Raw genomic sequence first — 24,007 nt, 5'->3', positions numbered from 1 at the left:
AATCCCAAAGCCTCCTCCGTGTATGATGTAGTCTGCTACCTCATCGATGTATAAGCCAAAAAGTGTCGGGAAGAGAGGACAGCCCTGCTTCACACCAATGGTGCTGGCAATCATATCTGATAGTCCCCCTGGGCATCTAACTCGTCCAAACACTTGCTCATATAATCTATAAACCCCCCACATCATGTCAGGGGGTATGCCCAGTGTCTGTAAGCGGTGGAAGAGGCGCTCTCTCGGGATTGTGTCGAAGGCTTTACGGAAGTCCACAAAACAGCAATAGAGTCTCTGTCTCCGTGCCCGAGTTTGGTCAATCAGGCATCTCAGGGTGAAAATGTGATCAGTAATAGAGAAGGCTCACCAAAAACCTGCCTGACCAGGGGCACGAAGCCCCTCCCTCTCAGCGTGTGTGCTCAATTCTGCCTCCAAGATAGCCCCATAGAGTTTGGCCAAGGTATGACCAATCATGATAATCCTGTAATTACCGGGATCCAACATGTCCCCAGCTTTGTGGATCAGTACAATAGTGTGCATCGTCCACTCAGCCGGAAAACCTTCTATCGGAGCCCTGTTAAAGAGGTAAGCAATAAAGGGAGAGAGTGTGTCAGCTGCATAAATGAAATGCTCACCGTGTAAGCCGGTGTGATCCTCAGCTCTCCCATGTTGGAATCTATGTATAGCTCGAGATACCATATCGGTAGTAAAGAAAACCGATGAGGTCGGTGGAGTCTCGGTGGGGCGAGGGATGAGTGGCTAGTGCGGAACATCATAAAGCCCTTCTGCATAACTCTGCCAACGTTGAGGATCAGTAATCGGGGTGGAGGGGCGTGGCTCTCTGAGTCGTCGCCAAGCAGTGGTTGCATCTTTGCTCATGAGCATGTGGTAGATGTCCCAGTATTGAGCCTCCTCATATGTGCGTCACTTACAGCATGTAAGAGACCGCATCTGTCTACTGGCCTGCTGCTATGTTATTTCCCCTTTCGCTATCTAGGCTCAGAGATGTCGATGAAGCTCTCTGCACTCATTATCATACCATCTATTCTGGGACATGTCCCCGGGTCTAGGTAGCTTCCCTGTTTGGAGATGGTGTGGAAAGCTGTGGCTAGCTGTTGTGTGCAATGTGTGAAAGCTGGGCCGTCAGTACATCGATGGGTGCTGTAGGGTCCATACCAAAGAGGCCATCATGTACTTTTGAATCATAAACGTCTGCAAGCTTCCGGGTAAAGTGGAAGATGGTACAAGATGCCTGAGTGGTCGGGGTGGCAAATCAAGAGAGCTCCTAAGAGAAAAAGCCAAATAAGTATGGTCCCCACCAATGGGGCATGTCGGGATAGTGAAAGAGTCTATCAGGTCTGTGCTCTCCCGTGAGCCCAATATGTAGTCCACAGTGCTGCTGCCTCTTGATGATGGGAAACATGTGAGTCTTCCCCATTCTGACCATTGTGACATCCCGTTATAAATAACGAGATGATGTCTAGCTCCCAAGTCTAGATGGTGTTGCCCATAACCTCTATTGTCTGGCCCACTGTCCTTTGACATCCTCGTGGTCCCTGCATCTACATCGTCTAGTGCTTGTAGGATGAGGGGATCTATGAAGTCGAATGATTCACACTATCGATTCTGTGTGCGTGCATTGAAGTCCCCTATAAGGAGAACCTCCCCCATGGTCGAATAGTGTAGGACATTTGCGGATAGAGTGGCATATGGAGACTCACTAGGAAGGGCCCCTCTCTCCTCTCCTCCAATCTGGTCCTCCATGTGTATGTGCGTGTCTGTGAGAAAGAGAGAGAGAGAGAGAGAGAGAGAAAGAGTCACGTTGCTTATGAGGCTGGAACACCATAAGATAAAAAATAATTGGGAACAAGTCACATGGACGAAGCTGCTTTTGTGTGTGTGTGTGTGTGTGTGTGTGTGTGTGTGTGTGTGAGAGAGAGAGAGAGAGAGAGAGAGACGTTGCTTATGAGACCAATCATGGGGCAAAATTATTATGAGAGTACTATGATAGACAATGTGTAAGGTATTTTTAAAATCCTTATAGAAAACATCAAAAAGAAAAGGAAGCTTTCAAAGATTGATAAACTTTCAAAATGATTGAAACTTTCATCCATCAAAGACTGATAAACTAGTTAACAATCTCCCAATGAAACTAGTTAACACCTACGGGCACCTAGAGGTCACTCATTGTGTAGATCTCGCATTGAGGGTGCCATGAGGGTGTCACAATGCTATATGTGCACCTTTACATTCTCTTGGTTTCTTAACACACCACCCACTTCAAGACAAGTTTAAACGTCAGAGATTGAATAATGCAATCATAGGCAAGCCTGGTTGCTTCATGTAAGCAAGCTAACAAAGCAACAAAATAATATAATCTTAATTAACTGCAAAACACAAATTCCCACTAGCTACCAGCAAAGCAAATGCAGGAGGTTGAAAACGGAAGCCCCTTGATTTGTAAGACTAAGCAATCGCTACACATAACCAAACAAAAAGCAAGCTTTTGATCTCCTGTAACCCTATGATTCAGCAGCATATGCTCTCATTTTCGATTGCCTAAAACCTTAATAACAAGAATGCCAAGCACTTCTGAAGTGTACATCAATGAATCAATCCGGAGCATCGAGGGCCTTGAAACCCTCAACCTTTAGCTGGAACACATCTGAGTGAAAGCTTGACAAGGCTCTCCATTGGACTAATGCAATGGTGAGGTCTGGTTTGAGCGTCTGCAGTCACAACTGCAGATACTGCGGGAACCCTCCACGATTCGTTGGGCACGACGAATGTGTAACTTGATGGAAGGAACCTTTCCAGCTATCTAAAACAAGAAAGAGAATAGGTAAGAGCTTTGCGCATACATACAAATTGCAGGACGTAAGTGAGAAAAGAACGTTTGAACAAAACCCTCAATGGTATTATTCCTACCCTCTACACAACTTTAAGTGAAGCATTGTCTTACCACCCTCCATGTCATGTCCTCTGGTCCCAAGGGCTGGGCTGGGTGAGTGTACTGAAAGTGCTTCGAGAGCTGCCAGAATGTAAACAAAGTTGATAAAGCGCTAGAGAGAGAGAGAGAGAGAGAGAGAGAGAGAGAGAGAGAGAGGCCAAAATGCAGAAAAACACATACCAGGCAGGCCTGTGCAATTAGCATCGAATACAAGAAACCACGTACCTTTGCAAGCTGAGATTGCATGTCAGAGACCTGTGATGGGCTTATCTTGCGCAAATGATTTACCAGCCAACCTGGTTGAATAGCTTGCAGTGATGACACAAAAACTACCATCTGTGAATAAATTACACAGCAAGGAAGTGTTATGCTTATCACTGCATTTTAGAATGACCATCAATAAACTGAACACATTGTACTTGGCATCACACCTTTCGGTAGTCCAACATGCCTTCAAATGGGAGCTCTAGCTCATCACTGGCTATAACAGGAATGCACCCACTGACTATTGCATCAAAAAGTCTAGCTGACGATGGTGTATCCCCAGCAGGGTTGAGGCAATATATAGAGCTACACAATCCAGCCCATGTCAAAATGAGACACTTCTAAGGTAACAAGACAATGCCAGCATTTTGACCAAATTAAAAAAATAGTCTCAAGACCTGCGCATGCCATGTTGTGCAGCTGCTCTACCAGTGTCTCCTGCAGAACCTTCCTCTATAACAACATCAGACTCATCTTTCAAGATAGCCATCAGCTTGCTGCGTATTTTGCCTCCCTGTACCATCCACACAATTTCACAGAGAATAAGTTAAGATTCTAGAACCATACTGTAGAGCTATTGCTGTCTCCAAACACTTTACACTGCAAATCACAGAGTTGACATAGAAAAAGGTTACAGTCACGAAGAAAAGCCATGCTCAAACAAGAAATGTTTGATACCATCCTGAGATGCAGCTGGCTGCCCTTTTATGTTGATAAATCTCTTCGAAAAAGGAGAGTAGCATGTTGAATTTCATGGTCGAAGAAATACATGGCCATGGAGTGTAAACAGCAAATAGTGAAGGTGAGAATGTTAAGAGAGAGAACAGAGCTCTTGGACAGAGAGAGAAGTACACAACTCAATGATATGACTATTGATTGATTTTCTCAATGAAGTACATGTTAGAAGTCATCTCCTGTCTTTACTGAGACACCAGGGCCTCTGTTGTGGGTGTGCCCGCCCTTGTAGGTGCTTTTCTCATTTTTCCTCACTCCCCGTATTTTTCCCCATATTTTTCCCATTTATCTATTGGCTTGAGGGGCAGTCGTGAGCTGGCCGGCGCATTCTTCCTCTGGCCGACTGTACCCGACTTCAATACAGTGCTGGCCAACTTATGTTTGCTGGCCGACTTATGTTTGCTGGCCGCCTGGTCTTGTAGCTGGTCGTGGAGGATCTGCACCTGTCAGCTGCCCCTGGAGCAGGCCGACTGCTGCCTGGGGTCCATATAAAATGGACCCCCACTTCCCTTGTCTTGTATCTTGTATTCGGGATCTTCTTTGTTTGTGTATATAGAGCAGAGTTACACGCCTCTATCTCTCTCCTTCTCTTGTGCTGTTTTTCTGCACTGTGTTTGCTCGTGTTCCCAGATTTGGTCATCATCTCCGCTCCGTATTCTGACATGGTATCAGAGCCCTAGGCTCTTGATAGTTCTTGGGATTTGTGTGAGCAAGAGGGGGACTGTTGTGTTGCTGATTGGTGGACTGTTCGGGAAGAGGAGAAGCAAGAGGACGGCGGGCTGATTTGCAGGACAGCCACTTGCAGTTGTAAGTTCTTCTTTGTCCGCACCCACCCACCCTTTTTCAGATTACATCCCCGCAATGGCAGATTTGTTAGAGATGGCTGAGAGGCATGTGAAGATCCCTACACTCCCCACGTTCCTGGTGGACCGTCAGTTGGACGGGAACAACTACGACATATGGAAGGTTATGATGAAATCTATTCTGGAGTCATATGGCCTTGCTGATTTCATCGTTGTTGGGGTTCCACGGCCAGAAGTAGAGGAAGGGGAGTTACCGTCAACCCGAAAGGACCGGGAGGCACAGCCACAATTGTGGGATCGTGTCAATGCCAGGGTCCATTCATTTATCTTCCTCAACTGCACACCGCAGGTAATCAATCATGTAAAGCATATGACGCTGGCTAGAGGTATATGGCAGCATTTGGCTTCTCTTTACAACAGGGTATCGCCCATGAAGAGGATTTCCTTGGAAGTATAGATGCGGGTTATGAGCCCTGCAAAGTCGTCGACGATGCGGGAGCATATTAACAAGCTGCAGGCTCTTCAACAAGAAGTTCTTCAGGCTAGGAAGGAGATATCATCAGAGGACATGGCCATAACGTTGCTAGCGCATTTGCCCTCTCAGTACTTAGCATTTTACTCGTCTTTGATTACCAGTGGCAGGCTCAGCACCATCACATGGGAGGAGCTTGTGCCCATGGTCTTGGACCAGGAGGAAAGATTCTTGAACCCTCCTCACGGTGGAGGTTCGGAGGCCTTAACTGGCCAACGGTCGAAAGGCCGTAACAAGGGCAAAGGGAAGGCTTCAACGGAGAAGTCTTCTGAGCAGACGTCTAATGCTGACCACGAGAAACTAAAGGCAGAGAGGACCTGTAATGATTGTGGCGAGAAAGGCCACTATTGGAGGCAGTATCCCAAGTGGAAGATCGAAAGGGTGAAGACTCCTCAACAGCAACCATGAAGACTCCGGCTTTTGTGAACTTAGAGGTGATGGACACCGATGTTTCATTTTCTTCAGGCAAGGAGGAGGTTGGAGGACTCTCCGCAACCGATACTCGGGAGTGGATTCTAGTAGTCAGTGGTGCTTCCAGGCACATGACTCCTTCCCGTTCGGTTTTTCACGATCTCTGCAGGTATTCTGGTCACATTCTTACTAGGGATACATCCACTATCCCAGTTCACAGTGAGGGCAGGTTGGAGATAGTTCCTGATGGCAGGGGAGGAAGCATTCCTCCCAGGTGTTGTATGTTCCCACACTTGGTTTTCATCTGTTGTCAGTGCAACAGGTTTGCAAGACTGGCGTACGGGTGGAGTTTGATGAGCATTTTGTTGCTCTCCGAGACAAGGCAACAGGCCAAGTAGTGTGGGAAGGCAGAGTGGAGAATGGAGTTTACAAGCTTTCAGCACTCTCTCTCCAAGGTCCTCAGTTTTGTGATGAGTGGCAATTTGGTAGTGGCCACTTAAGTGTGGATACGCTGCAAGTGCAGGCTTTCCCGAACCAGACGGTGGATAGCTTGCCAGTTGATGGCAGCAGTTGGCAGGAACTTTCCAGTACAGATGTTGGTAGTTCTTGTGTTCGCCAGTCAGAGGAAACTTTACAGGTAACTTATGCTCTGATGTCTCGTAGTATTCGGAACAAAGAAACTCCTATAGTGAAGAAGTTCTTTCCACACGGACCTATTGGAAAGCCAGACAGGTGGCACGTGATTACTTGCAGAAGGAGGTGGTTGTTGCACATTCTCCAAGCTTTGTGGTTCCGGATTCAGAGAGGGTGGTCAACAGGTTTCAGAAGACCTCGCGTGGTCTTTAGCAGGTTCCAGGACTTGGCTTCCCACCGTAACAAGTGTTGATCCTTGTGAGCAGTGTGATGCCTCTTTGACTCGGAAGCAAAACGGTTCATTGATTTGGTTGATGGATACCAAACTGGACGGGAGCTTCTTGATGAGGCTGTTGAGCTCGTGTTTGCAGATGACTCTTCGGGAGGCAGGATTGCGTATCTTGTGGTTTCTACAGCATGCGAAGGATCATGGACTCTTTTGCACAGGAGGGGGATTGATGGATGGAGTTCGACTCCACGATTGGAGTGACTCAGATTGGGAAGGTGATCCAGACACAAGGAGATCTACTTCAAGCTCAAGAGCAATTTTATGGAGCAATAAGAGGCAGTCATCTTTTGCCTTGTCGTCGACAGAGGCAGAGTACAGGGCAACTTGTGAGGTGGTGAGGTTGCAGAAGTTGCATGGCAAGGTTGGGTTTCCACTAGAGGAACCCACAATCATCCAGAGGCACTTTATTCGTGAACAGATCGTTGCTGATGACATCTTGCTAGAGTTCTGTTCGACGGAGGACATTACGGTGAACCTCTTCACAAAGTCCCTATCTTAGGATTTGCTCAAGCACCCTAGCTCCCTGTGGTTGGTTTCACAACCAGGAGCTAAGAGGGGGTGTTAGAAGTCATCTCCTGTCTTTACTGAGACACCAGGGTCTCTGTTGTTGGTGTGCCCGCCCTTGTAGGTGCTTTTCTCATTTTTTTCTCGCTCCCCGTATTTTTTCCATATTTTTTCCATTTATCTGTGGCTTGGGAGACAGTCGTGAGATGGCAGGTGCATTCTTCCTCTGGCCGACTATACCCGACTTCAGTACAGTGCTGGCCGACTTATGTTTGCTGGCCAACTGGTCTTGTAGCTGGTCGTGGAGGATCTACACCTATCACCTACCCTTGGAGCAAGCCGACTACTACCTGGGGTCCATATAAAATGGACCCCCACTTCCCTTGTCTTGTATCTTGTATTCGGGATCTTCTTTGTGTACATAGAGCAGAGTTACATGCCTCTATCTCTCTCCTTCTCTTGTGTTGTTTTTCTGCACTGTGTTTGCTCGTGTTCCCAGATTTAGTCATCATCTCCGCTGCATATTCTGACAGTACATGCACCTTTATAGGTTACCCAATGACATCACTACTTATGTCAAGCACACACAAATATCAAGATATTATTTGATACCCCTCTAAGAGGTGGTTCACACACAAGCAATACCTTGATCCCAACAAACCCTCCCTCAAGGGATTGCCTCATACTGTGTCAAGGATAAATCTAGGCTCATAGTTTCTCATTTCAGTTTTCCTAGTCAAGAAAAAATCACAGGGCTCTAATTTCACATGCCAGTTAAAAGGTCCCAAGGGCAAGGACATACAAGAGATCATGTCACAAAAAAGAAAACAATACACACAATTGACTTATAAAACCCAATCATTAGTACAATAGTTGGCCTTTTATATAGAAGACTCTTCAACAATTTTAGCAGTATTTTTCTTTGAATAGCAATCTTTTTCAAGATGATTGCTTTTGCCACATATACCACAAGGATTTAGGCTAAAAGCAATCATCTTTTTCAAGATGATTGCTTTTGCCACATATACCACAAGGATTTAGGCTAAAAGAATGCTTTTCCAAGTAATTGCTTTTCCCACATAATCTGCAAGATTTCCCTTTGCCTTGTCCTCTATACGAGCCCTTGGACTTTACAACAAAACCTTGTTCTATAACAGCTTCTACTGACCTTTGCTTCTTCTTTCTTTCTTCTTCCTGTAGAGAACTAATAATTTCCCCCAAGGTAGGAATAGGGACGTTCTTCAAGGTGGTCACCAAGTTGTCATACTCCTCAGGCATGCTTTTGAGAAGCATTGCATCTTCAGTTACTAGAGACTGAACTGCAGCTAGTTTAGTCATGAGACTCCACATTTTGTTGACATGTGTAGCAAGTGATTCTCTTGTCTTCAGTTGCAACTCAAAGAAAGTGATTTTCAAAGATCGCTTTGAGTTTTTAGCACTAACACCAAAGAGTAAATCAAGTTTTGCCCAAGCTTCAAGCAATGATTCTAGATTAGATGTGATGCAAATAATCATCACCCAAGCCAAGAGAATGCTAGCATATGCCCTCTCTGCTCTTCACCAAACCCCGCGGGTTTTCTTTCATTAAATGAAACTTTATCTTCATTTGCTAGGTGTGGAAACCTTGGCCATTAAACTTGTCTATGAACGTATGAGAGCTCATAGTTGCAAAGAAGATAAAAGACTTTTTTTTAGGGTTTTTTGAAATTCGGGTTTCCAAACATATGATGATGTAGCAGGGTGTAGCAACCCTTTAATGCTTGATATATGCCCTCAATTTTGAGAAATGATGGGAGATTAAAGATTAATGCTCTAATTAAGCACGATTTTCAAAAAAGTTAAAAAGCCTCACATTGACCTGAGACGTTATTTTGCACAAGCACAGGTTCTCCCCTCTTCTCTTTCTTTGTTCATTCAGTGAAGAGAATGGCGGCGACTTGTGGCAGCTCACAACGGCCAGACGAACTTCAGCCGCAGTGTAACTCTTGGTCGGGCTGAAGTGCAGGAGCTGCTGCTGTACGGACAGGTACAGATCTGCTCAGTACTATGTACCGATTGCTGGCAGCTGTACAGGCAGGTACAAAAAATTCGGGCACTAACACTCAGGGCAGTATCTACTATCAACCTGGAGCTCTAATACCATGTTGAATTTCAAGGTAGAGCTACAGCTATGGAGGATCAAAGAAATGCATGGCTATGGAGTGTAAACAACAAACAGTGAAGGTGAGAAAGTTAGAGAGCGAACAAAGCTCTTGGAGAGAGAGAGAGATGTACACAACTCAATGTTGATTGATTTTTTTAATGAGTACATGCACCTTTCTACGTTACAAAGGTTGCACCTTTCTACGTTACAAAGGTTGCCCCAATGACATCACTGCTTATGTCAAGCACACACAAATATTTAGTATTATTTGATACCCCTCTAAGAGGTGGTTCACACATGATCCCAACATGACAACACTCCATCTCAGTCAGAAATGACTATCACTTACCTTGCTTCACAAGCAAGCAACCATATCTTTGACTTCTAGATACTACTAAACTCAAACTTTACAGCTCTCTCAACTCTACTGTCTACTGAGATCTTTGAACTGTTCATGGCCTTCACACCTATTGACTTCTTGGTCTCATATGCTTTAGATTGCAGCTCTTTCAGAAGTGGCTACCTCTTAAAGGTTCAGTGTTCAACCCCTCACTGTTCAAATGCTGGCACATTGAGGTCTAGCTCTCCATAAGATCGTGACCTTTTCAAGGTTCCAATTCATAGAGAATTATTAAGCCTCGCCTCGTTTACCACCACTCCCTGAAAACATAGTGCCTTTGCAATTATGCAAGCTTCAATACAAGGAGCATAGAATGCCACCTGATTCAAGACTATAACTAATGTCAATCCAGTTAAAAAACCTGGATACATACTTTCCGAAATATTGGGCACCTTGATATCAAGGCACAATGGTACACCAAAACCTGTAATGGGACTGCAAGGAGCAAGTAGGCTAGCCGCACTGACACCAGAAGGAATAGGAAGTTAGTAAAGAGCAGTCGTGGGCATTTACTAAGCTCTTTTTAACTATAATGGACCCCCTTTGAAGCCTTTGAAGGGACATTCACCCCCAGCCCCTGTCCGATCCCATTAGCCACCTGGCAAGGCTGTTTTTGGGTAGCTGGAAGGGTTCCCACAGCCTGCTCAAACCTGCAAGTTTATCATCCACCAAAATGCACTCTTCTGCAGTGTCCAGCATTTCCAACAGGCAAAAGTGTCCAAAGCCAGTATTATGATGCTTTTGAGTTCCTAGCCTGCTTAGGCCTTACGCCTTCGAAACTATTTAACCCATCCCAGGCATGCACCAACTCTACCTTCTGTAAACACTACCCATCATTGTGACATGCGGAAGCCTTGACTTACTTGATTGAGCCCTAAGCCTACTCGGTAGGAGCACTCATGCAAAATCAATGATTAGACAGAGAGAGAACAAAACGATGAACTGTGTATTCAGAATGTTGATATGATACAAAAAGATGTCTTTGACTGTACGACTTCTATGTCCTTTGGCCTTCCAAAATGGCTAAGACCCTATATGAATTGACTATTGACCTAGGTCCTCGAGTGTTCACACACCACTACCCATGACATAGATGTCTACAGTGGTTTCAAATAAGCTGTTGTAAGCGACGAAGCTCTGCACACCAACGCTTCCACTCCATCTTTCCCTCATGGAATTGAAGCAGCCTCACCATCATGACCATGGCAACTTACGTCTCACCCACTACTGTAATAGCTACTTCTGGCAATATTCACCTTTTTGGTGGGGAGCTACTTTGCCGTATTTGGAAAAACTGGCAAGAATGTCAAAAAGGACAACCCCCCAGCAAAAAAAAGGGGTCACATTTGAAACAGCCATACCATTCAGGCTTAAACCAAACATACTATGATTGCAAGAGGCAACATAGCCAGGCCAGATGATTGCCAAGTGATATAAGTTAAAGGTTGCCAATAGCAACAAGCTTATTTGGATGAAAGGTTGATGCACTTGATTGTTTCTTTGACATAGGTCAAAGAACACACTTCATTCCTCTTGAGGAGAACTCTGACAATGGATAGGCATTAAAAATGGCAAGATACCTTTTACTAAAAAAATTAAGCAACACCTCCAAGTGGCAATGCTATGGACGTAGAAAAGAGATCCCTAACTCTTGTTCATTTCAACTGGGTGTCCATGAATACAATCAGGCTCATGTGAGTCATGTCCATTTGTTTTAAATCCAAATCACCATGCACACCATGCACATACTTTGTTCTAAAATCGACTTTAGTCCATGATCAGCTTGAACAAATGACTTCCTTTTCTCCAACTAGAGCTTTTCTAGTTGAACCTTGTCTCCAAGGTCCAACTAGAGCTTCAATATCATTTGTTTCCTTTCAATCGTTGGGACAAGTGAAGCTCTGTTAGAAGTCATCTCCTGTCTTTATCAGACACCAGGGCCTCTGTTGTGGGAGTGCCCGCCCTTTGTTGGTGTTTTATCATTTTTCCTCACTTCCCGTATTTTTTTCCCATTTTTCCCTATTTTTCTAGGGTGTGGGAGGCAGTGTAGGACCTATCAGCTGTACCAGATGCTGGCCGACTGGTCACAGGCAGTCCCAGTTGCTCTCTGCCTGCTGGCCGTCTGCACACGTGTGAGGGCCGACTCTGATATGCTGGCCGACTGATGTCTTTCACTGGTCGTGGGCATTTCATGTCCTCTCGGCTGTCCATCTACCTGGCCGACTGCACTCATGGGGCCATATAAAATGGCCCCATGGCCCCCCCACCTATTGTATCTTGTTTTCATTGCAGGATCTTGTGTATAGAGAAGAGTTACACGCCTATCTCTCTCCTTCTCTTGTGCTGTCTATTTTCTGCACTCTACTTGTTCTTGTGATCTCAGATTTTGTTATCATCTCCGTTGCGTATTTTGACATGGTATCAAAGCCCTAGGCTCTTGAAAGATCTTGGGAGTTTTCTGAGCAAGAGGGGGATTGTTACGTTGCTGATTGGTGGACTGTCAAGGACTATTCGGGAAGAGAAGTAGCATGAGGAAGGCGGGCTAAGTTGCTGGACAACCACTTGCAGGTTTAAAGTTTTTTTTCCCACTGACCCACCCTTTTCAGTTACATCCCCGCGATGGCAGATTTGTTAGAGATGGCTGAGAAGCATGTGAAGATCCCAACTCTCCCCACTTTCCCAGTGGACCGTCAGTTGGGCGGGAACAATTACGACATCTGGAAGGTGATGATGGAGTCTGTGCTAGAGTCATATGACCTTGCTGATTTCATTGTTATCGGGGTTCCACGGCCGGAAGCAGAGGAAGGGGAGTTACTGTCAATGAAGAAGGACCGTGAGGCACATGCACAGATGTGGGATCGTGTCGACGCCAGGGTCCGGTCATGTATCTTCCTCAACTGCACACCACAAGTAATCAATCACGTAAAGCATATGACGCTGGCCAGAGGCATATGGCAGCACTTGGCTTCTCTTTATAAGAGGGTATCGCCCATGAAGAGGATTTCCTTGGAAGTACAGATGCGGGTTATGAACCCTGCAAAGTCGTCGACAATGCGGGAGCACATTAACAAGCTGCAAGCCCTTCAGCAGGAAGTCCTCTAGGCTGGGAAGGAGATATCATCAGAAGATATGGCCATTACTTTGCTGTCCCACTTGGTTGCTCAGTATTCCGATTTCTACTCCTCTTTGATTACTAGTGGCAGGCTCAGCACCATTACCTGGGAGGAGCTTGTGCCCATGGTCCTAGACCAGGTGAAACGTTTCACGAACCCTCCTCACAGCGGAGGTTCGGAGGCCTTAATTGGCCAACGGGCGAAAGGCCGGAATAAAAACAAGGGCAAGGGGAAGGCTTCACCGGAGAAGTCTTCTGAGAAGAAGCCTAAAACAGAACGAGAGAAACTGAAGGCCGAGCGGTCCTACAATGATTGTGGCGAGAAAGGCCACTACTGGAGGAAGTGTCCTAAGCGGACTAGGAAGAGTGCTGATTCTTCAGCCTCAGCTGCAAAGACTCCTGCATTTGTGCACTTAGAGATGATGGACTCCGATGCTTCATCGTCTTCGAGCGAGGAGGCAATTGGCTTCATCGCAAAGGATACCCGGGAATGGATTCTTGACAGTAGTGCTTCTAGGCACACGACTCCGTCCCATGACTTCTTTCTGGATCTGAAACGGCGGTCAGGTCGCATTTTCATTGATGACAACTCCACCTTTCGGATTCACAGTGAGGGCCGGATGGAGATTATTCCCGACGGCAAGGGAGACAAGCATGCCTCCCGTGTTCTTTATGTCCCTGCTCTTGGTTTTCATCTTCTGTCAGTGCATGAAGTATGCAAGATTGGCTTTCAGGTGGAATTTGAGGAGATTCAGTTGCTCTACGGGACCGTGAGACTGGCCAGGTTGTTTGGGAAGGCGATGTGGAGAATGGTATCTACAAGCTCTCTGCACTCTCCTCATTGACAGGTTCTCAGGTCGGAGATCCCTGGCACTTTCGTTTTGGCCACTTAAATGTGGATGCACTGCGGCGAGTTTCCAGGACCAGATGGTGGTTGGCTTGCCAAATGTTGGCAACAGGCAAGGACGTTGCAGTTCTTGCATACGTGGTAAGCAGCACAGGGAATCCTTTTCAAAGCAGGCTTCCAGGAGGCGGGCTTCAAAACCACTGGAGTTGATGTCACGTGCATCCCGCACTTGGATGCCATGTAGACATTTCTGTACAGAAGGTGCAGGACCTGGGATGGTGAACTGGTCCCATGTGAGCCCAGTCCGGGACGAGTCAGCCAGGGATCCATCTCAGTTGTCCGAGGTCAGGTGTGCATTGTCCTGCACATGCGTCCAAGGTCAGGTGTGCACTGTCCTGCACATGAAGCAGTGCCAGTCCGCACTGTGAGTCTCCCTCTGGAATGATGTCAGATGTGCTGTGTATCTGGTTTGCAACTGGATGCCAGGCCTCTATAGGCAGGTAGGTTTGCATGTAGAGATGGGGCCAGCCCATAGGGCTACCCCAATGCGAGGATTTGCATTTGCATTCTTAGTGTGGGCATGGGGGAGGTATAGAACCACCCCCAAGGGGCCAGGAGGGCCCACATTGTGCCCACCAGCCAAGGCATGGGCTGGAGGGGCTGTCGGCCAGCTGTACTGCTGCTGGACAGGCAGCCGACAAGGTCAGAAACCCTACCCAGCCAGTCGGCCAGGTGTGGGGGGCAGTCCCACACCCATGCGCATGGTGCCCAGCAACCAGGATGCTGCCCCAGAAGCATGCGCAGGCTGGACAGCACTTATTATAGTGTGAATTCAGTTTATTGGAATAAACTCAGTCGTGGAGCTTTTATTAGCTGGCCGACTGGATGAAAGGAGGGGTATAAAAGCCCAGCCAAGAAATCATTGATACCATCTCATAATTCACCAAGTGCTCCAAGCAAACAAGGGCCAGGACAGCCAAGAACATTGCTAAAGCAAAGGGGTGAAGGACTGAAGGTCAAGGGCAGGTTTTCCAGCCAAGAAAAGGTCAAGTACTTTGTATTTGTTTTCAGATTTACATCATTCTAATAAAGCAAATACACCATCCGTGGTGGGGGCCCTACAGAGGGTAATTGGGACCCAATACTGTGTCCTCTCCATCTCCCCCTTCTCTCTCTATTTTTTGCACATCGTCTTTCAGTTTGTGCGTTAATTCCGTCACGAAAAGAGTGCTGATTTCTGAGTTTTGAAGTACCGATCCTTCTCCGAAGCTTCCGCATTATTACAGTGGTATCAGAGCTCACTTCAAGGACAAAGATTCAACAAAGAAAACCAGAAAATTTTTTCGCTCGTGTGGTTGGTTTTAAGACGCCGGTGGACTACCCCTTTCGGAGTGACTCCTGTCCCTCGAAGGACGGTTGGTTTTTAGCCTCCGGAAGCCTCCGGAAGTCTCCCACACAGATAGTGGATGGTCAGATTGCGTTCCGGAAAGGAACTGCATTTTCCCGCTATGGCGAGCTTTGGCGACGAGAGAGAACCAGAACCATGGGACCAGAGTGCACCAGGCAGCCCAGCTAGGGCACCCGGCTTGAGTGTAACAGACATGTTCCAGCAGATGATACGAGCAATCGCAGACCAGACAACCAAGTTGGATGAGCAGAAGGCGCGGATTTTGGCTCTGGAGCAGCGTTCTCGCTCTCCAGCGTCGCGTTTTCCCTCTCCTTCCGTATCCCAGATACCAGATCCTCGTCACAGGGACCCTCTCACAGGGTCACAGCCGCAGCCAAGCTCCTTGCTTGAGATGCAGATGCGCGCATTGGAGATTCGACAACGTGAAGACGACGCCATGCGACGAGTGGAACACGAGCGTTACCTCAGAGCTTTGGACGCCAGATTGACACCGGCGGCGCCCTCGAATCATTTTCCCGAGAAAATGAATTTCAGTAAGTATAATGGTAAACTCGATCCCACTACTATTTATTCATGGTTACATCAATTTGAAGCTTACTTTGCCGCAGTTAGGAAATCAGATATTGACAAAGTGATCTTAGCCAGTTGGTACTTGGAAGGTGAGGCCATTCCTTGGTGGACTCAGTGGGCTCATGCCCACACCAGATCAGGTATGGCAGCTTATGGGTGGGACGAGTTCGTCCGTGACCTTAAGCAGCGGTTTTTACCACCCCACTACCTTGAGCGACTCGAAGACGAGTTCAGGGGTGCGCGTCAGAACGCGCAACCAGTCCTTCAGTTTGCCAATAAAATTTCGACCTTGTGTCTACAATTAGGCTTATCTGATTCGGACAAGAAAGAGCAGTTTTTGTATGGCCTGGACACGCAAATCCAATGGGAGGTGCGTATGTTTAGGCCAGCCACCTTTGAGGACGCACTCTCGCTTGCGCAGAGTGCAGAAATGAAACACAATGGTGGCAAGCCCAAGACTTCCCAACCGGCTTCTCCCAAGGCTAACGCCTCGGGGGGCAAAAGCCAGAACCAGACGGGGTCTTCCCCAGGACAGAGCCCGGGAGCCTCTGGCTCCAAGAACTCGAACAATGCGTCTAAGCTTACTCCAGACCAGAAAGCGGAGGCAGGCAAGACAGGTGGCAAGTTGAGTGCTAAGGAGCTTTCTCAGTACAGGAAGGAGGGTAGATGTTACTTTTGTCACACAAAAGGACATACTTCTCAGGATTGTCCGAAGAAGCCTCCAAAGGCCGCCGCCGCCTCCACAGCTTCCGTGGTGAGCACAGCTCCCACACAGACCCCAGTGGCTACCCCTAGTTCTTCAACCCCCGGTGCTTTACCACCTTTTCAAGAGGGCAGCCAAGGGCTGCAAAGATATGTACCTTTTTGTACCATAGTATATACTGAAATTCCAGCACTTCTCACTCTCTCTCTCTACTCTCTCTCTACCTGCGTTTTTGCATCAGATGGTGCGTTTTTGCATCAGAAGGTTTCCAAGAGTGTTTAGAGCTGAAAGAAGACTCCCAGAGCTTCCGCGCGTTACATTGGTATCAGAGCATCAGGCTCAGCAAAACTAAACGCTGAATCAGTCCCAGATGATGGTGTACAGGTCCAAGGTACAGGAAAGTACACGGATTCGAAGCCCAAGGCGGGAACACAGATCGGGAAGAACTCCCAGGAGGTTTGTTGGTGGTGTTCCACAGTGCCAGATAGGGATGGCAGTTCCGTGAGCCAGATAGGTTCTAAGGGAACGGTCCCAAGGGAGGTTGATCCTCCAAGGGTGATGTGAGAGTGCCAGACTCAGTTCCAGGAACGAAGACCAAGACGGTGTTCAGAATCAGGTCAGGAATGGATTGTGGACTAGAGGAAGACCAGATGCATAGATCTTCATCAGAGACAGAGTGGTTTGGAGAACAGGCCGGGTTTTTAGAGAAAAAGGTTTGCCAGGGATGGATGATGACAGAGGGACTTCGGAACAGGATTGGGATGATGACAGTCATCCAAGAGCAGGTTGGATTCCCGTCATCAAGTTTAGCAGAGGGGGATGTCATGTGCATCACAGATGCCATGGACATCCTCAGGGCTAGATCCAGAAAAGGCGAACAGATAAAGACTATGAACCAGTAGAACCAGAATGTAGGAGCTTCAGGTGTAGCATCTGAGGTGAGCATGGAGCAGGACAAGTGGGATCATGGAGGGAAGCAGTCGGCTGAAGCACATGAACCCAGACAAGGGCTGTCGGCTGCAAGGAAAAGAGGTTGTTGGCTGTCGGCTGACGTCAGCAGAAAGGTTGGGCAGTAGGCGCAGCAAAGACAAGGACCAGCAGTCGGGCAGTACCCAAAAAGGGGCATGTGTGGACATGGAACTGGCCGACCAGCAGTCGGCCAGCATAAAGTGTCCCAAGTCCCATATAAAAAGGGCCCTCATGCTCAAGGTTTAGTCATTCAGCCCACTAGGGGTTTGGATCAGTAGGGTCCTAGTCTAGGGCAAGGTTTTGGTGTTTTACCACCTTTTCAAGAGGGCAGCCAAGGGCTGCAAAGATATGTACCTTTTTGTACCATAGTATATACTGAAATTCCAGCACTTCTCACTCTCTCTCTCTACCTGCGTTTTTGCATCAGATGGTGCGTTTTTGCATCAGAAGGTTTCCAAGAGTGTTTAGGGCTGAAAGAAGACTACCCAGAGCTTCCACGCGTTACAGTTGATTCACACTGACTTGTGTGGACCTCAGCAGATACCATCATTGGGAAGATCTCGCTATTTAATGCTGCTTGTTGATGAATGTACCAGATTTACGTGGGTCTACTTTCTTTCACAGAAGGACCAAGCTTTTGCACGGTTCAAGGATTGGCACGTGATGGTGGAAAAAGAGTCTGGATTGCAGGTAAAGACTCTTAGGGCTGACAAAGGGGGTGAATTCTCCTCGAATGTATTTCTCAGATTTTGTGCAGATCATGGCATCAAGAGGGAACTGGCCAATAAAGGATCGCCTTTAGAGAATGGAGTTGTAGAATGCAAAAACAGGACTGTGGTGGAGATGGCGAGGACCATGCTGGAGCATCGTGATCTTCCTCGTCCACTTTGGGGAGAGGCTGTGGCAACGGCTGTCCATACCCTCAACCGGTCTCCAACGATTTCAGTACCTAATATGACTCTGTTTGAGGCATACTTTGGCAGGAAACCTGATGTCTCGCACTTCCGTGTTTTTGTGAGTGATGCGTATGTACATATTCCGAAGTAGTAGAGGGGAAAGCTTGACTCCAAATCCCGCAAGCTTATATTTGTGGAGTATAATTCTCTTTCCAAGGGATACAAATTGTATGATCCAGATAGGAATGAGATTGTTGTCAGCCGGGATGTGATCTTTGATGAGCATGTTCCAGTATCCACTGTCGAGGAGCCGCCACTTCTTGGAGATCCAGAAGAGTCTGATGACGATTCCCCGACCATTGTTCCAGTTGATCCACCTCAGTCAGTACAAGAGATTGAGCCTGCAGCTGGAGTAGAGCCCCCGCAACAGCAGGAGGCTCCACGATCTGTTCGAGTACCCAGGTGGTTGTTGGACATCCTTCGGGAGTCAAGTGTCATGGAGTTACCCTCCGCGTGGACCACAGAGGACGGCCCTCGAAGATCGCACAGAGTCCGCGACAAAAGCAATACAGCGGAGCTTCTTCAGGTAAACTATGCTTTGATGTCTCGTATTATGCGGGACAAGGAGCCCACTTCCGTTAAGGAAGCCCTTTCACAGGATACTTCGAGGAAAGCCATGCAGGTGGAACTTGATGCCATCGAGAAGAACAAAACATGGGAGTTGGTACCGAGGCCGTCGAAACAATCAGTCATTGGTGTCAAATGGGTCTTTAAGCCCAAATATGCGTCAGATCGGTCGGTGGACAAACACAAAGCCAGACTTGTGGCTAAAGGTTATGCTCAGCGGCCAGGCATCAACTACGAGGATACCTTTGCACCGACAGCACGGATGACCACGATTCGGACTGTTCTTGCCCTTGCTTCTTCTCAGAGGTGGCCAGTGTATCAAATGGATGTAAAATCTGCGTTCCTTAATGGTGACCTGCAGGAGGAGGTGTATGTTGGGCAGCCTCCAGACTTTGTTGTTCCAAGATCATAAGGGATGGTTTACAGGTTACGTAAGGCCTTGTATGGTCTTAAGCAGGCTCCCAAGGCTTGGAATCAGAAGATTGATTCCTTCTTTGTTCGGACTGGTTTTCAGAGATCGGTTGCAGATCCCAACCTTTATCTCTTTCGAGAACGCGGCATGGTTACGATTATCATCCTTTATGTGGATGATCTCATTCTCACCGGCGGTCATGTGGAGCACATTGGCGTGATGAAGGCTGCCTTGTCAAAGGAGTTTGAGATGACCGACCTAGGCTTACTCCACTTCTTTTTGGGATTGGAGATCTCGCAAACCCAAAGGGGGTTTTTTGTCTCTCAGCAGCGGTATGTTCATGAGTTGCTTGAGGCCTTTGGGATGGAGAACTGCAAGCCTATTACTTCGCCGATGGGCCCGAACACAAAGTTAACTGTTAATGATCCTTGTGAGCCAGTTGATGCCTCGCAGTATCGGAAGTTGGTTGGTTCATTGATTTGGTTACTGAACACCAGATTGGACTTGAGCTTCTCCGTGGGGCTATTGAGCTCTTTTATGCAGACGCCATTAAAGTCTCATTGGGACGCAGGATTGCGGATCTTGCGGTATCTGCAGAGTACGAAGGATCTAGGACTCTTTTACACAAGAGGGGATAGAGTCAGACTCCAAGGTTGGAGTGACTCAGATTGGGGAGGAGATCAAGACACGAGGAGATCCACTTCAAGTTACAGTTTTACCCTCAGCTCAGGAGCAGTTTCTTGGAGCAGTAAGAGGCAGCCAACTATTGCCCTATCTTCGACAGAGGCAGAGTACCGGGCTGCTTGTGGTGCTGCTTGCGAGGTTGTGTGGCTGCGGAGGCTACTAGGCAAGATTGGGTTTCCACAAGCGCAGCCAGTGTGATAACCAGAGTTGTATAGCTATTGCTCGGAACCCGGTCTTCCATGCCCGAACCAAGCACATAAGAGATACGATATCACTTTATACGTGAGAAGATCTTGGCTGGTGACATCTTGCTACTTTATTGTTCGACGAAGGACAGTGCGGCGGACCTCTTCACGAAGTCTCTACCTCAGGCTACGCTCAGGCGGCACTCCAGCTCCCTAGGGTTGATTTCACAGCCAGGAGCTGAGAAAGGGTGTTGGAAGTCATCTCCTGTCTTTATCAGACACCAGGGCCTCTGTTGTGGGAGTGCCTGCCCTTTGTAGGTGTTTTATCATTTTTCCTCACTTCCCGTATTTTTTTCCCATTTTTCCCTATTTTTCTAGGGTGTGGGAGGCAGTGTAGGACCTATCAGCTGTACCAGATGCTGGCCGACTGGTCACAGTCCGTCCCAGTTGCTCTCTGCTGCTGGCCGTCTGCACACGTGTGAGGGCCGACTCTGATGTGCTGGCCGACTGATGTTTTTCACTGGTCGTGGGCATTTCATGTCCTGTCCGCTGTCCATCTACTGGCCGACTGCACTCATGGGGCCATATAAAATGGCCCCATGCCCCCCCACCTATTGTATCTTGTTTTCATTGCAGAATCTTGTGTATAGAGAAGAGTTACACGCCTATCTCTCTCCTTCTCTTGTGCTGTCTATTTTCTGCACTCTACTTGCTCTTGTGATCTCAGATTTTGTTATCATCTCCGTTGCATATTTTGACAAACTCATCCCATACTATGTATTCCTGCACCTAGAGTCTAGACAATAGTGATGTTTTTCAAGAGTTCCTAGATGTTTAATGAAGAAAATCATTAGATGATGCAACTTGGGAAGCTGAATCCATGAGTTGGAAATTGTCCTAAGTTTGTCATAAGGACTATGATTCTTAATAAGGAGGTAAGAATGTTTACAACCCTAATGTGCAACTCTAAATCCGAGGATCTCGGCCATGCAATTTGCTGGAGGACGAGATTTGATGGAAAGCAATATGCTTGAAGACAAGTTGTCCAAAGCAAACCGCCTGGAAAGCATATGGATACACACCGTTGCTCACAAGATTGCATGTGTGCCTAGCCAATTCTGGCGAGAAGCCGAAGGATGGCGGGGTGTTAAGCTACAGCTGCAGGCTAGGGGCTCAGCAATGTGTATGCATAGGGGACCAAATGATGTGCGCGCATGAGTTGTGTGTCGATGAGTGGTTTTAGAGATGGGCACCAACCTTTTGATATATGTAGGGGAGGTGGGATATTCTACCTTATGCCATCTCTTCATTTTTATTTTTCTCAATTTCATTCTTTTGCGTTTTCTAGAGAGGAGCACCTCATAGCTCTTTCCACTATTCATGCTATACAAACTGTGGAGGCCTCCCACTGATGTCAATCAAGAAAACCTAATTTGGCTATCGTTAAAATATGTTTCCGACTTCCCTTCTCTGATGTAGAGGACCGCCTCATTGCATCTTTCTTTCCACCATCTGTGCAGTGCAAGCCCTAGAGGCCTCGCAAGGAAGGCAGTCAAGAAAACCTAATTTGGATATGTTATCCGCTTTTTGTTAAAACTTCATTGACAAACGATTATAAAGCCAAACCAAGTCTATCGAGCCCACAAATCTGACCTCGCCCATTAGACACCAGAGACACTTTGCAAGCTAAGAAAGGATCATTGATCACATACTGCATTCCTCTTTGTACGACCACGGAAAAATAGAAGTGTCCTTCGAAGCGCCAAGTTATGGGCCAAGCAATGCTCATTGCAAACCTCTACATTAGGTACATAAGGAAGCACAACATCCTTTTCAAGAGAGACTTCACCCGGTTTGTACCTGGCCAACCCAACAAGACATGAGAGAACATCAAGACACCTCCTTGAACATATTACAGGTAGCACGAAATGTGCTCTGTATTATCGATGACAAAAATATAACTACTCACCAATTGCCAGTTGAATCAAGGTCTGGAAGCAACCATATTGCACGCTTCATGAAACGACGGTGGGATTTAAATGACCATGGATGATGGACTGGTAGCATGTGATCCCTGCCACCAGAGCGCTGCCAAGCTGGCTGGCTTGTGACCCACTTCAGTGCCTCCTGCATACCAAAGACATCCTTAAAAGGACCAGATTATGCCTACGAAGTTGAGGAACAAAGATGGGCACTCTCTACACTTCAAGTTCACACTAGGCCTGGCCTTTAAGGCACTAGTCATCCCCAATTTCAAGTTGTTACATGATAAAGACAAACTTATTGCAAGAATAAAACATGCAAATGATGACGAAACTTCTTAGCCGAAAAAGAAACCTTGGCACGGGCGCCCACACCCTATATAGCAGACTGCGCTGTGGCTTCTCCAGCAGAAAGTAACTGATGGTTGTGAAGAAAGGAACGTAAAAAATATCTGCCTCTGCTTGGTCATACACCCGAACCACTGTCTTAACAAGCCGTTCTGATTCCGGAGACAGTAGATCTGCCCATAGCCAGTAGTCCACTGAATGCTGTAATTGTTCCAGGCACAAAGATGTCATATTCAATCATAGTGAACATGTCAAACAGATATAAGCAAGAACGATATACACATGCATGCATGTATCACGTACGTATATATGTATGTAGCATGCGAGTGTGTCCATATGTATGTATACATATTTCAAAAAGATGTGTGTACGTTTGGAAGAAAAAGAGGCTGAATTTTACATATATAAAAACAGCTCGGATCAATCCTCTGGATAAAAACAAACTTACCTGATGGAAAACGTACATAACTTTGAATTATACTTTTTTCTTTTAAATCTCTCATCGAATACCTGCTCAATCAGGCGATGGACGGGGCTGCCATTGGATGTTAAATTCACCGTTTCCTTGAAAGTGTCATGAAAGAGCCACAAAAGGTCGTACGTGAACTTGGTAGGCATGTCGTACACATACACCTTGAGGCGATGGTGCAGGCCGGTATGCGTATACAGATCTACGGTTTCCCTCCTCCCAATCGCATGGTCAAGATCTCTTGTCATTGCAGCAGACACGGTTTCGTCTGATGAGATCTCATCCTTCATAGCCATGGCTGTGGTTACAGAACCGCGAGGAGGGGCCCTTTTGTCGAGGAAATGCTGAAGCGACCTTAATAATGAGTTCTCTGCTGCAGGAACCCTAGGGTTTGCAGAAGAAAACGCTGAAGAAACTCTAGGGTTTGAAGAAAGCAGAGATGATGTTGCTAGCAGAATGAGGAAAATTGCTACAAGAAGGATAAGCGGTATCTTGAACAAGGGGGTGGTTCTGGTCGTGCTAAGATTGCTACTACCTCTGATGATCCAGGAGCTGCTGCGAGGCGCCATAGCTTGACCTGTGAAAAGATCAGTGTTGGAGTGTGCGGTGAAAGATGACAACGCAAAAGGCCCGTTCACGTGCGTCGGGACGCTCACAGGAGTGGCCGCTTCTCATGTACACATCTAGGACAATATTGTGAGAGAACATGGGCTCCCTAGATTTTAAAAGAAGCAATGCAAGTATGTTTTCATTGCCTTCTAAGACTTTAGGAGGCAAGACTCCTTGTCCATAACTAGAGACAAAATGTGGGTATTCGTGTATAAAGGCAAACCTAACTCCAACAACAAAGATGGAGAAACAAATGCAACTAATTTGGAACACGTTCATTTGAACATGTGTCCTTTTCTTGTGCTAGATCGAGCATACACAAATATTTCCACTACCAATGGTTTACCCAACTCTTAAGATTCGGTGCAACCAAGTGGTGAAAAGGCTACGTGCTTTGTTGGCTATCCTTTCAATAGCCACTTGAGCATACATGATTGAAACATATTACTTTGATCCTGAGCTTTGTGAATGGTGAGTTTTCTTGGTGTTTGTGTTGAGGATTGTGTGTGGTTATCCTCTCCTTTTGTATTG

The 24,007-nt window shown here is 46.9% G+C and overlaps 1 protein-coding gene across 2 annotated transcripts; it reads right to left on the bottom strand.

Moving 5' to 3' along the window:
• Positions 1 to 2,279: 2,279 nt before the first annotated feature.
• LOC147621379 (Exostosin family protein) lies at positions 2,280 to 23,544 on the bottom strand. Of its 2 annotated transcripts, none has more exons than XM_086824125.1 (9): positions 22,909 to 23,544; positions 22,426 to 22,599; positions 22,038 to 22,213; positions 21,781 to 21,928; positions 3,604 to 3,719; positions 3,373 to 3,511; positions 3,167 to 3,277; positions 2,954 to 3,022; positions 2,280 to 2,812 (listed from the first exon to the last, which is right to left on the bottom strand). In XM_086824125.1, the coding sequence occupies exons 1-9, from the start codon at positions 23,434 to 23,436 to the stop codon at positions 2,690 to 2,692; spliced, it is 1,584 nt and encodes a 527-aa protein (XP_086680251.1). In that variant the 5' UTR covers positions 23,437 to 23,544; the 3' UTR covers positions 2,280 to 2,689. The 2 variants fall into 2 exon arrangements, with proteins under 2 accessions (XP_086680251.1, XP_086680252.1); XM_086824126.1 differs by having other exon boundaries at positions 22,038 to 22,195; positions 22,909 to 23,543.
• Between the last annotated feature and the right edge of the window lie 463 nt (positions 23,545 to 24,007).

The sequence above is a fragment of the Cibotium barometz genome, chromosome 30, assembly GCF_041138505.1.
Source record: "Cibotium barometz isolate CiBa-2024 chromosome 30, ASM4113850v1, whole genome shotgun sequence".
Classification (NCBI taxonomy): Eukaryota; Viridiplantae; Streptophyta; class Polypodiopsida; order Cyatheales; family Cibotiaceae; genus Cibotium; species Cibotium barometz.
Note: the sequence above shows the minus strand (reverse complement) of the source record. Positions and strands in the feature narration are given on the sequence as shown.

Excerpts from the sequence above, each read along its gene's own strand:
- LOC147621379 (XM_086824125.1), bottom strand. The coding sequence starts at position 23,436 with ATGGCGCCTCGCAGCAGCTCCTGGATCATCAGAGGTAGTAGCAATCTT. Across the intron at positions 22,600-22,908 it reads TCCATCGCCTGATTGAGCAG|CATTCAGTGGACTACTGGCT; the intron begins GTATTCGATGAG and ends GAACAATTACAG. Across the intron at positions 3,512-3,603 it reads GCACAACATGGCATGCGCAG|CTCTATATATTGCCTCAACC; the intron begins GTCTTGAGACTA and ends TGGATTGTGTAG.